The sequence below is a fragment of the Bombina bombina genome, chromosome 4, assembly GCF_027579735.1.
Source record: "Bombina bombina isolate aBomBom1 chromosome 4, aBomBom1.pri, whole genome shotgun sequence".
Classification (NCBI taxonomy): Eukaryota; Metazoa; Chordata; class Amphibia; order Anura; family Bombinatoridae; genus Bombina; species Bombina bombina.
The window spans coordinates 692,915,603-692,932,717 of NC_069502.1; the positions used below are offsets into that span (position 1 = coordinate 692,915,603).

A 17,115-nucleotide genomic window follows, 5' to 3' on the forward strand; every position below is an offset into this window, starting at 1 on the left:
GTGGGTCACACATAAGGCGGTAATTAGGGGAGAATTTATAAAACATAAATCCAGAATTAATAGACAAGCTAGAGAACATTATACACATTTACTAGACTCTCTCTCCAGGGCAGAAGATAAACATAAGAAGGATCCATATAATAAACAGTTATCAGAATCCCTTAAAGTAGAGCGAGAGAGTTTGAATGTTTTCCTGAATAAAGGCGTACAACGTAGAGCCCTACAACTTAAAAAGGTGTTCTTCAATGGGGGTAACAAAGCTGGGAGACTATTAGCACGAGCCGTAAAAAAAAAAGTTCTTCAAACTTATGTTTCTAATATTATAGACGGATCAGGTAATAGTAAGACAGGGAGCCAGGATATTGCCAAGGTTTTTCAAGATTATTACCAGCAATTATATAACTTGGGCCCACAAAATAAATCCAGACACTCTCAAATAGACAAAGATAACTATATCAATGGAATCCAGGTGCCCACTATATCAGAGTCTCAAAAAAAGATGTTAGATGAACCATTTAGCCTGCAAGAGATAATGCAGACTATTAAAAAATTTGCCCTAGGGAAAAGTCCAGGAATAGATGGATTTAGCTCAAACTATTATAAAACATATAATGAGACCCTGGCACCAAAACTTCTACTTTATTTTAACTCAATAAGCACAGAACCCCTTTTAGCAAAAGAGATGCTTGAAGCTAAGATAGTGGTATTGCATAAACCAGGAAAAGATCCTAAATTACCAGCCAGCTACAGGCCTATATCATTATTGAATAACGACGTTAAAATCTACGCTAAACTCATAGCAAATAGAATAAATAAAATTTTACCAGAAATCATTAATATAGATCAGGTCGGGTTTGTACCATGTAGAGAGGCAAGAGACAACACCATTAAAGCATTATACTTAATAAAATATGCAAAAATACATAAGATACCCCTGGTCACGCTATCGCTGGACGCAGAGAAGGCTTTTGACCGGCTAGACTGGTCCTTCCTGCGTACAACACTTAACAAATTTGGCTTTGGGGAGAAAATCATACAACGTATTTTTCATTTATATACCCTACCATCGGCTATAGTAAAAATTAATGGTGTGCTCTCAGACTCTCTTACGATTACAAATGGCACAAGACAAGGATGCCCCCTGTCCCCCTTGCTGTTTATTCTCTCCATGGAAATTTTAGCAACTAGAATCCGGGCAGAGACAAACATTAAGGGTATTAAAATAGGGGAGCAAGAATATAAGATCTCGTTGTACGCCGACGATGTGCTATTAACATTAACGGACCCGGCAAGGTCCATTAAAAACTTGGAAGAGATATTACAGGAATTCGGAAGACATTCAAACTTTCTCATCAATAAAAATAAATCAGAAGCTCTTAAGTATGCAATCCCAGTAAGAGAGTATCATGAATGCAAATCAGGTAACTCATTTGTATGGAAAGAATCGTCCTTAAAGTACCTGGGGGTCCAATTATCAACAGAAGAGGAACAGCTTTTTGTAGATAACTATGTGAATTTAATGTCTAAACTCCAAACGGAGCTTGGATCTTGGAGGCAGAAAAGGATTTCTTGGTTGGGGCGAATACACTTAGTAAAAATGAATGTGCTCCCACGTATCCTATATATTTTTCAGACTATTCCCATTAATATCCCCCATACTTTTTGCGCTAATCTTCAGAAAATCATCAATTCTTTCATCTGGAATCAAATTAAACCAAGAATCAAGGCTTCTATTCTTTATAGAGCAAGGAAAGAGGGGGGGCTAGGGGTACCAAATATTAGGAACTATCATAGAGCAGTTATACTTCAAAGGATACTAGATTGGCATTTAAATAGTAAGAACAAAGCGTGGGTACAATTAGAGAATAATTTAATAACATCCCTTCCAATGAAAAAATTAATATGGCTGCCACCAGAAGGAAGACCTTTAAAAATCATGCAGTTCCCAATGATTAAGCATATTTTTATGAATTGGAGTAAAATCATAAAAGAATGCCCCTCTATTTCTACAACTCTCTCACCTCTACTCCCGATTACAAACAATTCGGAATTTCAGGGAGGGTTCACACCTAGCTTCTTAGGCCAACAAAATTTACACCAATCTTTACCGCTATGCCAATTTATAGATAAGGGGAAGCTTAAATCCAAACAAGAACTGGGGAAAATGGCCGATGGTACTTATGGAAACTGGTTAAAATATTTACAATTACAGAATTTTGTGACACGACATCCAGACAAAGCAAATTTGACTAGGCAATTAACATTATTTGAAAAAACCTGTCATAATGAAATTCCAATTAGAAGTACAATTTCACTTAGTTATAAACTCCTTAACACTCCAGCAGAATTTATAAAACATAGTTATATGCAAAAATGGGAAGTAGAGACAGGGATACAGCTGGAGGAGTCAGAATGGCGGTCCATCTGTGATAAGGTAGCTAGATCGTCATCCTCGTCTAATATCCAGGAGCTAAATTATAAGATACTTACTAGATGGTACCTTACACCGGCTAGACTACATAGTATATACCCAAATGCTTCCAACTTTTGCTGGAGAGGATGCGGGGGGATTGGGAATATGCAACATATATGGTGGGAGTGCTCTAGGGTGAAAAGTGTATGGGGAATAACTTCTGAATGCATCCAGCAGATTATTGGGAAAGAGGACTTTCAATTGGACATCTTTACGGCCCTATTAAATAAACCCATTAAAGATATTTGTAAAATAAGAGCTAAACTTGTAACATTTGTATTAAATGGAACGAAATCCTTACTGGCCAGAAATTGGAAAAAAACAAATATCCCGGATAAGGAAATCTTACTTACTAGAATTAATGAATTATTAATATTGGAAGAATATACTTATCTAAAAACTAATAGAGAAGAGGTCTTTCAGAAAATCCGCTTCCACTGGGAAGAATTTAAATATAGGACCCTTCCATCTTAACCGGGCATATAAAAGTACCAGGATTGGGAGGGGACAGAGGGGCGGAGGGGGGGAATTCCCTTTTTTTTTTTTTTTTTTTTTTGTATGTAGGGGTTGATGTTGTCTAGTGTCTGTTGTTAAAAGGACTTATTGTTACAGTAAGAACACTTAAGGTCTGATATGGAATCTTTGTGTATGTAATGTTTTTATGTTTGCAATAAAATTAAAAAAAAAAAAAAAAAAAAAAAAAAAAAATAAAGAAAAAAATTGGGTTTAGTATACCTTTAACGACCAAGGACGTGCCAGGCACATCCTACAAAAAGTGGCAGTTAATGACCAAGGACGTGCCTGGCCCATCCTTTGGGGTTTCAAGCGGTGGAAGCGATCCTGATCGCTTCCAGATGCTTTCAGGGTATTGCAGCGATGCCTCAATATTGAGGCATTGTGCAATACCCTTTTTAAGCACACCGATGTACAGAGGAGGGGGGGCGGCCCATTGCTGGTAGCCGATTTCCTGTCAGTTGGGCTGATGGGTCCGGCAGTGTGCACGTGCGCGGGGGGGTGGGAGCGGGAGGAACCGCTACACTATGGGACATCTTTAGTAAAAGGGAAGGTGGGAGAAAGATTTTTAAGTTTTGGAAAAGGGATCTGGGAGGGGGGTAGGGTATTAAGGGGGGCAGCTACACTACAGAATATATATATAAAAATCTTAAAAAACAAAACAAAAACACCTTTCTGCCAGTACTTAAGATGGCGGTGACAATTGTGAGGTGGGGAGGGAAGAATGCTGTTTGAGAGGGGTCAGGGAGGGATCAGGGGGTGGGATATGTCAGGTGGGAGGCTGATCTCTACACTAAAGCTAAAATTAACCCTACAAGCTACCAAATTAACCCCTTCACTGCTGGGCATAATACAAGTGTGGTGCGCAGCGGCATTTAGCAGCCTTCTAATTACCAAAAAGTAATGCCAAAGCCATAAATGACTGCTATTTCTGAACAAAGGGGATCCCAGAGAAGCATTTACAACCATTTGTGCCATAATTGCACAAGTTGTTTGTAAATAATTTCAGTGAGAAACCTAAAGTTAGTGAAAAAGTGAACATTTGTTTTTATTTGATCGCATTTGGCAGTGAGATGGTGGCATGAAATATACCAAAATGGGCCTAGATCAATACTTTCCTGTGGAACACAAATATCAGTGTTCCAATGTAACTATCGCTAATTTTGGGGGGAAAAATGGTTTGGAAATAGCAAAGTGCTACTTGTACTTATTGCCCTATAACTTGCAAAAAAGGAAAGAACATGTAAAACATTGGGTATTTCTAAACTCAGGAGAAAATTTATAAACTTTTTAACATGGGTGTTTTTTGGTGGTTGTAGATGTGGTCAAAGTTAGAATAAGTGTGTTTTTTTCATTTTTTCATCATATTTTATTAAATTTTTTTATAGTAAATTAGATGATATGATGAAAATAATGGTATCTTTAGAAAGTCCATTAAATGGCGAGAAAATTTGTATATAATATGTGTGGGTACAGTAAATGAGTAAGAGGAAAATTACAGCTAAACACAAACACAACGGAAATGAAAAAATAGCCTTGGTCCTTAACGGTAAGAAAATTGAAAAATGGTCTGGTCACTAAGGGGTTAATACATTAGTTTTGTGGTACCTAAATTCAGTATGATACCAGATTAATTATAGATGTACCAAGTCTAATGGTACAATAATTCAAGTGAGGTCTATGCTATGCTTAGAGAATATGAGTGCTGTAAGAAAAGTTAAAGGGACATTATACACTCATTTTTTCTTTGCATAAATGTTTTGTAGATGATCTATTTATAAAGCCCATGAAGTTTTTTTTTTAAAAAATGTTTTGTTTTGCTTATTTTTAAATAACATTGCTCAGATTTTCAGACTCCTAACCAAGCCCCAAAGTTTTATGTGAGTACTGATGTATACCTTCTCCAGCTTGCTCCTGTTTGTGTAAAGGGTCTTTTCATATGCAAAAGAAGGGGGAGGGGGGGGAAGTGTCTTATTTCCCACTTGCAGTGGGCTTTCCAGCTACCTTTTCAACAAAGCTAAACTGAAAGCTTCTAAGTAAGTTTTTAAACAGTTTTATACTGGATTTTTATATCAGTATCTGTGCATCTTATTCTTTATAGTAGTGTCTATTACATGCAGTTATATGAAAATGAGTGTATACTGTCCCTTTAAGAAATCCAAGGAATACGCCTGAATGACAAATTCACTAAGGCTGCAAAACTCATTTTACAATAGAAAAAAAAATAAAAGTAAGCATTAAAGTTTTTATTTATTTATTGGATGACTTAAAGGGATAGTAAACCCCAAAATTTTATTTTATGATTCAGATAGAACATACAATTTTAAACAACTTTCCAATTTAATTCTATTAACAAATGTTCTTCATTCTCTTGTTATCCATTGCTGAAGGGACAGCATTGCACTACTGACAGGAAGCGGAAAATATCTATTTAGCCAATCAGGCACCAATTAGCAGCAGCTCCCACTGGTGTATGATATGTGCGTATTCATTTTTTAACAAGGGATATCAAGAGAATGAAGCACATTTGAAAATAGAAGTGAATTTAAAAGTGTCTTAAAATGACATGCTCTATCTGAATCATGCCAGTTTAATTTTGACTTTCCTATCCCTTTAACATTGTATTTGAAAATTACAATGTACATTAAATAATGTTTTTCTGTGTACTTTTAAAAGAATTCTACTTTGTAACAAATCTGCATATTGCTGCACATGTTAATACAAATTGTACAACACATTTTAATAAAAAAAATTTAAAGTGAACTTTTGTGATTTTTACATTGTTCTTTCATTATACTTTTTTTTTTCAATCATACACAAAAATGTAGGATAAGCCTTTTAGCGAGATACACAGTTATCAAAAGAATCTCGTGAAGGACCTTGCAGCACTGAGGAATATTTTACCTGAGCAGTGAACTTTTGAGGATCTGGACCTAAGTATATTCTATGCACTTGTCAGACAGAAAAAGAAACACAACTTACCTAGTATCCACATTCCTAAAAAAACTACATAAAGCTTCATCATAAACACCTTTCTGAAATAAAGAAAATAGAAAGTTTTGTATTACAGTATTAACATATTTAACTTATACTACAACACTTTTACAGATGGCTGCTTCGCTGTGCAACATTTGTGGTATATGTACTTTAGCATGAAAAGCTAAAAGCATGGCAAGTTGGCAACTATAAATACTATTAAATATGGTTATTTGTAATTAAAATTACATTGATTAAACTGGATACTGTTTGATATACAATTCAAGAATAACGGTACATGCATCAACTTATAAATTATTTAAAGGGACATGAAACCCCAATTTTGTATTTTGTGATTCAGATAGAGCATGCAATTTTAAACAAATTTCTAATTTGCTTTTATCTAATTTGCTTCATTCTCTTGATATCCTATGCGAAAAAGCATATCTAGATAGGATCAGCAGCTGTTGATTGGTGGCAGAACTTCGATGCCCCGTGTGATTGGCTCACACATGTGCATTGCTATTTCTTCAACAAAGGATATCTAAAGAATGAAGTAAATTACATTATAGAAGTAAATTGGAATGTTGTTTAGTATTGCATTCTCTATCTGAGCCATGAAAGAAAAAAGTTGGGTTTAGTGTCCCTTTAACATTGGTAACCACTTAACTATAGATCACTGAATTATAAAAATGGCATTTAAAGAATAACTAGGTTGCTTTACAAACTATGAAGTAGGATGTGTGCAAATGAAAATGAGCACTCCTTATTTATTTTTATTTCATACGTATGAAGCTGGATAGTGGCTGGAAAATAATGACATATGATGTTCCATAGCAGAATACTTTAAAAAGTTCTGAACCAAATTGCAGTGCTCCACAAAGAAGTGTGATAAAATGTGTGCATTCTTTTGTGGGAGTAGTAACCAAAACACCATTTTCAGACAGTATTTACTTATAATTAAGGACCAGAAAAAAGAACAAATGTGTCCTTAACCCAACATGTGGAGGAATCTTTTATTATTCCTCAAAAAAGCACGAGGCAAAAAAGAAATAAGTAATGTAGTCACAGAGCACCATGCAATTGATAATTAGTATCCATCATTTTAGAACCCGATATGCAGAGTGGGTAGTTCAAGGAACCAGCTATTTTTAAACCTCTGTGCGTTGCAAAAGAACAAGCAGACACTTCAAAGAAAAGATTTATTTAATATTTCATTACATTTCTGTAAATCCATAAATCATAGATATTAAAGGGCAGTACAGATATCAGATGCTAACCATTAGGGTTGCTATCTGGTTTCAAACTAGACATGCAAAATGTCCTCCGAGTTTACCCGGCCCCCGTCTGCTCATATTGGAGCTATCAGAGGACCAAAAGAGGAGCTTGGTACCATCTAGCCAACTCGGCCCAGTTTAGGACAACATTTTCACTATATTCTATGTGTGGTCTTCCTAAGTCTGGATGAGTGCCAGACCCAGGAGACCTTACTAGGTAAGTATATAGGCAGAGAGTGTGATTGTGGAATGTGTATTTGCAGCTTTTCTGAATATAGAGTGGTTACCATACAAAGGCAAGCTGGCTCACTGCAGCCAGCGCACACTCGGTGGTTCCAGACTGTGTACAGGCTGTATATAAATGAACTATGCAGCTCAATTACTGGTTTTTGCTCTGTCTTCTGATGTTAGGCACCATCCCATTACAGCTAGACATCCATATACATGTAGAGGGGAACTAATGCTCTCTGTTGGGCTGACCCAGTAAACTAACCCTAATATATATTTGTTCTTGGGACTGATTGTTTGTGTGCCCTTGTACCTTGCTCTTTACTGTCTGTGACAGCGTGCCTTGGCCTTGTGGACTATGTCATGTGCCCAGGTCCTAGGGGGGGGGGTGTAAATTCTGAGTGTGTGAGTTTATGTGAGAGTGTGTCTTTGAGTATGTGAATATGTGAGAGAGTGTGCATGGGAGTGTGTTAGAGAATGTCTATGTGCAAATTTTTATATATGTATGCATAGTCTATATTTTGTTTAAAAAAAAAAAAAGTGCTCAGGTTTGGCCTGAACTAAAGTTGGAAACCCTACTAACCATTCATGGATTAATCTCTGTGTGCTCTACTGCAGGGTTCTTTAAACCACGGGTCATGACCCATTACTAGGTGGCAATACCATGTTAACTGGGTTGTGATGTGTGTTGTATGAGAGTGTGTGTGTGTTGTACAAGAATGTGTGTGTGCTTTAACCTTTTATAACACTTTCAAGTTTGACAACAATCAGGAATAAAAGTACACACACATTTTAGTCACTTTATCAAAAATTGCAGCTATCTTGTATATTACTTCAGAAGTTTTCAGACCAAGTATAAAAATAGGGTTGCAAATGTATGTGGTATCATGGTACTGTGTCATGAGAATTTTTTTTGAAGAACCCTGCTATATTGTAGTTATATAAGCAACATGTTATATACATTAGCATGTTTTGTTATATACAGTATATGTGCTAATTACTGCACATTAATAGAAATTACATATCTGTATTGTATATCAGAACTCCACTACATAAAGTTAAATGTTCACAACTATGAACAGTGGTACCCTTGACTAGCTTCAAAGAAATGTTTCCAAAACCAATACCCATACCGCTTTATAACTAGAACCTTGAAAAAAGGTATTTGAAAAACAAGTCAAATCATAAACCATGCTCTCAAAAGTGTATATATATATAATTGTGATAATCTCACCTTGTTAACAGCTGCATGTTCTCTCAATGCCAAGTCCCAGAACCTGCAGCCTATCTGATTTCCACACTGTCCCACTACAAAACACAAATTTGGACAATTTTAAAAAAGTGAATACTTGCTCATAACAAAAACGTTAGAATTGAATAAGAACTGCACAGTTTACAAAATGAATTAAATTCAGATACTATGTAATAGCCTATTGAAATACAATGTAAATACAGTAGCTGAGCAGTGGTGGTTACATCATATAGAAACTTGGTACACACATTACAGATCACATGTGTATTATTGTTACTAAATTATGTTTCAATTATAATTTTGCTATGGACCACAGTTTCATGCAGGTGTGTGTATAGAGAAATTGCTAATACATGCTATATTGTGATTTACTTTAAACACGATGTTATTAATATTTAGTTCTTAAAACATTTTAACACATGTTTACAACTTAGAGACCATACAGTCCTGTAAAACAAATCTATACGTTTTCAAAATATTATTTCAAAGTTTTCAAAGGAGGAAAACTGTGAACAACTACATTGTTTACAGCAAATTTACCTACAATAAAAAATAAATGTGTTAGCCTGTCTTCCCTAAGGCTCACCTTGTACCACAACTGATTGTGTCATGTCGCTTGGTGAAATAGTGACAGTTATTGATTGTAAATCGTATAGCAACAAAAGCGGTCGGGTTGTAAAATGTGAATCTAAATACTGGTTTGTTACATATCAGTTCCAGAAATACGGAACCCTTCTTTCAATAAAAACCTATCTAGACGGAACTAATTCAAACATCGCTGAATTCTGTTGGGGCGTGTTTTGTTGGTTGCACAGCAACTAGAAAAACGGTAGCGGCTAGATTCCATCCATCAAAGCACACTCTGACATCCCAGCAGTCATGTGACTGCAGTGATCACATGGTACAGAGAGTTGTGGAGGAAGCAGCAGAACGGAAGTGCGGGAGACTTAAATCAATAGGACGTTTCTGTTTTACTTCTGCAGCTGTGTGCGGTCAGGACTTGTTGTCTAAGCTTATGCTGGACATGGAAGAAACACTAATCTGACAAAGGAGTGAGAAGTACAATTGCTTTCATAAAGCAAGAAACTGTAATCTTGATTAGAGGCTGTTTTATAACAGACAGATATTTGTAGTTAGTCTTTTTCAACTCTGAATAATGTGAACTTGTGCTAGAAACATGAAGACCTGGGTGTGGGAAAATATTGCACATGGAGCCCGATTTTATTCATTATTTAAACGGTGTAAAAGCCAGAACGAAACAGGCCTTTTAGAAAGGAAATTGATTCAAAATATGAGATATGTTAAGAGATTTTTGAGAATAATTTTAGTAACAATAATCTTTGTGATGTAATATTTAATTAACACTTTCACTGCCAAAATAGTGTCTGGAACCGAACATTACAGCCCGGAACGTCGCCTTCCCAGAAAACCAGATACACCAAATTCACCAGTCACACATGACTAAATATAATAAACGTAATAAGTGTAATCAGCCACAAACCATCCACAGAAACCACATAATGATATCAGTAATACACTTTTTCATGAAAAGTAATGGAACGGTACCTTCCCAGCAACATATACAGACCAAATTCACCAGCCACCCATAACTAGATGTAATAAGTGTAATCAACCACTAACGATCCACAGAAACCACGGTCCAATACCCGTTCCGGCCGGTAATACGCCTTTTCATGAAAAGTAACGGAACGGCACCTTACCAGCAAACCAAATAAAAGCGTATTGCAGGCCTGAATGGGTATTGGAACATGGTTTCGGATCTTTTCCAGATAAGCCCCGCCACTAATGCAAAAAGTGTATGCGCAAAAAGTTAAGCCCCGCCACTTTTGCCAGCTGTTTTGTAAGTAAACTTGTGTAACATCTGTTTGTATTTTTTATGAATGGTTACGCTGTTTTTTGAGAACTGGTTTATATATTTAAATACAACAGTCTTGAAGTAACATGTACGAATCAAAGATCCACTGTGCTGGTTTATATATTTAAATACAACAGTCTGGAAGTAACATGTACGAATCAAAGATCCACCGTGCACTGTATACGTCTGTACAACCCATGCTGATGCTACTCAAGTATTTACTCGCTCACCTTATATATGTATTCGCTGTACCGATTTGATTCAAGTCCTGTAAAAACTGTACCTCAACAGTTTACGGGTTCAGTGTTAATTCAAATCCAGTTATTGGATTCTGCAAATTGCAGCGTTATCTGCTTACAGACATTGTTGATTATGGAAACTGAGCGGTTGCTATGTTGTAACCAATGGACTTACTAAATCAGCTGTGAGCAAGAGGCGGAGTCAGGTGAGTTACAGGAGATTAGCAGGGAGGCGCTGTGGCTACGTAAATAATTAGCTAATATCAGGTATATTACTATAATAATTACAGCTAATATCAGGTATATTACTATAAGATTAGGCACACTGTCTAAAATAGGATATTTAATCTCAAGCAAATATGCCGTAATCAGGGACATGTCTAACATCACACTGATTACCTAACAATAACTGATAAAATAGAGTGGCGGGGGTTAACTTTTTGGCGGGGCTTATCTGGAAAAGATCCATGGTTTCTGTGGATGGTTTGTTGTTGAGTACACTTATTTCATCTAGTTATGTGTGGCTGGTGAATTTTGTCTGTATATGTTTCCGGGAAGGTGCCGTTCCGCCACTTTTCATGAAAAAGTGTATTACAGGCCGGAACAGATATCATAATGTGGTTTCTGTAGATGGTTTGTGACTGATTACACGTATTACATTTAGTAATGTGTGACTGTTGAATTTGGTGTGTTTGGTTTGCTGGTAAGGTGCTGTTCCATCACGTTTTATGAAAAAGTGTATTACCGACCGGAACGGGTATTGGAACGGGGTTTCTGTGGATGGTTTGTGGTTGATTACACTTATCACATCTAGTTATGTGGGGCTGGTGAATTTGTTGTGACTATGTTGCTGGGAAGGTGCTGTTCCATCACTTTTCATGAAAAAGCATATTTCAGGCCGGAACAGATATCAAAATGTGGTTTCTGTGGATGGTTTGTGGCTGATTACATTTAGTAATGTGTGACTGGCGAATTTGTTTTGCTGGTAAGGTGCCATTCTGTCACTTTTCATGAAAAAGCCTATTACTAGCAGGAACGGGTATTGGAACATAGTTTCTGTGGATGGTTTGTGGCTGATTACTTTTATCACATCTAGTTATGTGGTGCTGGTGAATTTGGTCTGTCTATGTTGCTGGGAATGTGCTGTTCCATCACTTGTCATGAAAAAGCATATTACAGGCATTGGAACATGGTTTCTGTGGATGTTTTTTTGGCTGATTACACTTATTACATATAGTCATGTGTGACTTGTGAATTTGGTGTATCTGGTTTTCTGGGAAGGTGCTGTTCCGGGCTATGTTTGGTTCTAGACAGTATTTTGGTAGTTAAAGGGTTAATCAAATATTACATCACAAAGATTATTGTTACTGAAATTATTCTCAAGAGTCTCTAATACATCCCATTATATGTTGAATCAATTTCCTTCATAAAAGGCCTGTTCTGTTCCGAACTTGTTGTCTTGTATATGTTTGTGGGGGTATCAGTCATTTATGGCAAGAAGAGGGTTGGAGAAAGGAGCGCCAAAAGAGGCAAGGTCTTGAGAGTGTGGGGTATATAATAAAAAATATATATATTAAAAAATATAAACACAAATGTTTCACTGTGTGGTCTGCGCTCCTCCCGCAATACAGTGAAGTGAACGGAGCCCGGCACAATGGAGAGTGGGCGGGGGACACACCCCTGTATACATGTATCCAATCAAATAGGCAGCCTCTTCTTGCGTGACAGCCACACACGCCGAAAACAAGCAGAATGCAAAAGTAGAGAAGGCGCGCAAGTAGAAAGGAATATGTTGCTGAAAGTGCTCAAAAGAGCAAATAATGTCGAGTTCCAGGCAGCTGGGTATGTAAAAAGAAGAACTTTATTCCAATCGTTAAAAAGGACAAAACCAGGATGTCCTATACAGAGCCAGCAGTGACTCTAACAATCAGGCAAGTGAGCTGATCCCCATGCAGACATGTTTCGTGCACCAGGTGCACTTGATCACTGCTTACCTGGGGATCAGCTCAAACGCCTCTTAAAAGGCTGAACTTGATCATGACATCACAATGCTAAAATACCTGATTGGTTACCTATTTCCACAAGTTGAGATAACAAATGTCACAACATTTTAAACCTTTTGTAAAACAATTATATTAGCTGTGAATATGTCCTAATACAATAACATATTAATATTTTCCAGAATAGCTATAAGAAACAAAATAAATCCTATAAAATGTCTAGAGATTTCCACTTTTAAAGTGCTATTCTTAAACAGGACATATATATAGCATGAAGAAACATTGTAGTGACACAGCTTTCATATAATGTATGTACAAACAATATATTAATACCTCCTTCAAAAGACAGACCACTTTCTAATATATATATTGGCATTCAATGGCAGATACTATTAACAGAAAAAAGGCCTAGAGTAATATTTTAAACTCAAGTGAAAACATCCAGATCACGTCTGACGTTTAATCCATCCGGTTCGCTAGTTTGCAATCTAAACATCCAAAAAATCTCCTTTTTGTTTAGCAATGCTTCCCTATTGCCACCTCTCTTCCATGTTGTGACGTGGTCAATTGCCTGTATCTTAAGGGAAGAGACATCTGAATTGTGTTTTGTTTTGAAATGTCTTGATACTGGTGTGTCACTATCTTCGTCCTCAATAGACCTAAGATGTTGCAAGAACCTATCTTTTAAGGATCGTTTAGTTTTCCCTGTATATTGAATTTTGCAGAGATCACAAGTCAGAAGATAGACGACATGTGTTGTTGTACAATTAATAAAAAATCTAATGTCATATTCCATTTGGGTTTTATTAGAAACAAATTTATCGCCCTCACATATGAAACCACATGTTTTGCAAACGGGACGTCTACATTTGAAGCATCCCTTCTTCTGTTTTAACCAACATTTGCTCTTTTTAGGCTTCATATCTGAGGGCGACAAATGGTTGCCCAAAGTTTTTGCTCTCCTAGGGATGAATTCACACCCTGTGTCCAGAATTTCTTTGATAATTGGATCAGAATACAAAATTGGAAGAGATTCTTCAATTATATTACATATTTTAGTGTATTCTGCACTATATGTAGTAATGAACTTGATCTTACTCAAATCATCCTTATTGTCTCTGTGTTTTTTTGATTTATATTGAAGTAACTGTTCTCTGGGAATCTGATCCACATCTTCTTTTGCTGTAGTAAGGATACTATCACGATACCCTCTCTGTCTAAATCTAACTGTGGCCTCACTAGCCTGACGCTGATATTCACTTTCTTTAGAACAATTCCTTTTGATGCGGATATATTCCCCTTTCGGTATACCCCTCAAAACATGTCGTGGGTGACAAGATTCAAATTGTAGCAGGGTGTTTCCCGCCGTTTCCTTCCTATACACTTTAGTCTGTATAGGGGATCCGATTTCCCCACCCTGGACTGTGAGGTCGAGAAAGTTCACACTGTTTTGACTGTGTGTTCCCGTAAATTCAATACCTTGCTGATTACAATTGAGATATTGACAGAAATAATCTGCCCTTGTGGCATCACAGTCCAGAATGAAGAACAGATCATCAATATAACGATAATATTGAATTATTTCACCTTTGAATGGGTTACTATCTCCAAAGACGTGGGACAGTTCCCACCAGCCCATAAAAAGGTTGGCATAGGATGGGGCAAATTTTGCCCCCATCGCTGTCCCACGTCTTTGGAGATAGTACTCTGTCTGAAACATGAAATAGTTATGCGACAACAAATATTCTATTGCTCTCATCAGAAATATCTTGGTAGCCTCTTCAAAGTCACACATAGTGTTGATAAAGAATTCTATAGCTTGAAGGCCTTTGTTATGCTCAATAGACGTGTACAATGAAGTAACATCCACAACCATAAGCCTATAGTTGATTTCCCATTTAATATTAGAGATTTTATTTATAAAAGATGTCGTATCTTGAATATAGCTAGGCAGTTGGCATACCAACGGCTGCAAAAATGTATCAACAAGTTCTGAGAGAGCCTCATTTAGAGACCCTATCCCCGCTATAATAGGTCTTCCAGGCGGGGACAGGGGATCCTTATGAAGCTTGGGCAACTGATGAAAAATTGGTGTCACCGGATGTGACACTATCAACTTTTCCTCAGTAGATTGTGTGATAATGTTGTTTTTACGTGCATAACTAATGATATCCACAATCTCTTTTTGAAATTTACTGGTCGGATTTTCCTTGAGTTTTGTGTATACATCCCTCTGGTTAAGCTGTCTTTTAGCCTCTGTAATGTAGTCAGCTCTATTGAGAACGACTACATTACCTCCCTTGTCTGACTGTCTGATTATGATATTGTCATTCTCAGACAGTTCTTTCAGAGCCATTCTTTCTTTGTATGTCAAATTAGCTTGCTTTTTATTTTTATTTGTTTCTGTCACTGATTTCTCTAGGTTACGTAACTTAAATTCTACTGTCTTTTGAAAAATATCAATTACCTTTGAACGTGTCTTGAATGGATAAAAGGTACTTTTATTCTTGATATGTTTTGTTGAGACATTGCTTTCTTGAAGGCACTCGCTCTTATCTGTCTCTCCCTCATTTAATAATTGGTCTAGATCCCTCAGTGTATTCAATTCTGAAAAGTTAAGATTAGACACTGATGCAACATCATTGGTTTCTTCTGCTCTTTCTAAACTAATGTCAGGTTCATTTTGTGCCTCCTCATCCTTCTTGAAAAAATGTTTTTTCAAAGTTATTTTTCTTGCAAACCTATTAATATCTAGGATTGTCTCAAAGATGTTAAAGTGATGTGAAGGCACAAAATTTAGACCTTTCGAGAGCAGATCAACCTGTGCAGAAGTCAAGGGTACAGAAGATAGATTGACCACATTCTTATCCATTAGGCATATTTCTTCGCTCCCCTTTGTGATCTTGTTTTGATTGTTTTTTTGTTCTTCTGTACTTCCTTTATTTCTTCTGCAACCACCCCGACTACCTCTGTGTGTTTTTTTCTCACTTCTTGCGTGGCCAGAGCCTGCCCGTTTTTTGACTGTGAAGAAGGATTTTCACTGTAATATACTGCATCATTCTCTTGAAAGACTGCTGCAGTTTCACCTACATCTGGGTAATCACCATCTGATGAGTCACACTCATACTCGGTGTCTGAAAATGTTACACTTTTGCCCTTCTTATTCCCTTTCCAGTTACTTTGTTTGTTTTTATTTTTTAAATTTCTTTTATACCCTCTTTTAGAATTGTCCTCCTGAGTCCATCTATAGACCTGGTTAGAATCATAGTCTCTTTTATCCCTGGTCATCTTTCTTGACTTGAATTGCCATAATTCCCTTTTAAATGTGTTCATTTTGATTTCAAATTGTTTATCATATTTCTTAAAATCAGGATCATACTGATGTTTTTTTAGTAGGGTCTGGGTATCCCTGATCTCTGTCATAAGTGTAGTCCTTTGTTTCCTTTTATGCACTAATAGTAAGTCTATTAGTGCAAAGGAACAAGTGTCCAGAATTGAGTTCCACTTTTCTATGAAATCCAAATCTGTTACTGTAAATGAGGGAAATTTCCTAATACGCAAGCCTCTGGGAATGCGGTTATCTTGTTTGTATAGTAAAAATGATTTGATGTCCAAATCTAATTTAATGTCCTTCCGTCTAAGTGCATCCATGTCAAAGAACAAGCTGTCTAATGTGTGTATGATTTCATTAAAGTTCTCAGTAACATCATCCTTAAATTCACTTAATACATATGCTTCCTCCATTTTGACTGAAGTGAAAGTTTTTATTCCTATCTACGCCTCAATCAATAATTATATATTGTTGTGAAAACACTACTGAGTACACTTTTATGAAGTTCTCAAAAATCTATATAAATATAGCAGCAAACATTAATGGTTCTTGAAAAATATATAAACAGAGTTTTGTTTTAATTCGATTACTTAATATATTTTTAAAAGGTATACAAGCAAGTACCCAAAAATGTAATTTCTGCTAAATTATATATGATGAAGTTAAATCCCTTTAAGTAAGAGCACTAACACAGGTATCAATATCTATAGGAAGATTTGAAACCCTAGATAATCCTAAGTTTGTTGTAATTTTCTACTTGATGTAATATTAAAAGGTATAGAAATAAATACCTAGAGATATAATTTCAGTTAAATTATGTGTGATATAATTATATCCCTTTAAGTTAGAACACTAACACAAGTATCAATACTAATAGAAATATCTACAACATTGGATATATCTCCATTGAAAATTTGTATAAGCTTAAAGCAAATTGTTAATAGTTTTTA

At 36.3% G+C, this 17,115-nt stretch overlaps 1 protein-coding gene across 1 annotated transcript in view; it reads right to left on the minus strand.

The window, feature by feature from the left end:
* Positions 1-9,481, minus strand: part of TUBE1 (tubulin epsilon 1) — a 45,387-nt gene extending 35,906 nt beyond the window's left edge. The window contains exons 1-3 of the mRNA XM_053709150.1: positions 9,306-9,481; positions 8,702-8,775; positions 5,969-6,021 (exon numbers count right to left, since the gene is read on the minus strand). Coding sequence (XP_053565125.1) covers positions 5,969-6,021; positions 8,702-8,775; positions 9,306-9,330 — 152 coding nt within the window. The 5' untranslated portion in view covers positions 9,331-9,481. The remainder of the gene's footprint in view (positions 1-5,968; positions 6,022-8,701; positions 8,776-9,305) is intronic.
* Positions 9,482-17,115: the final 7,634 nt, after the last annotated feature.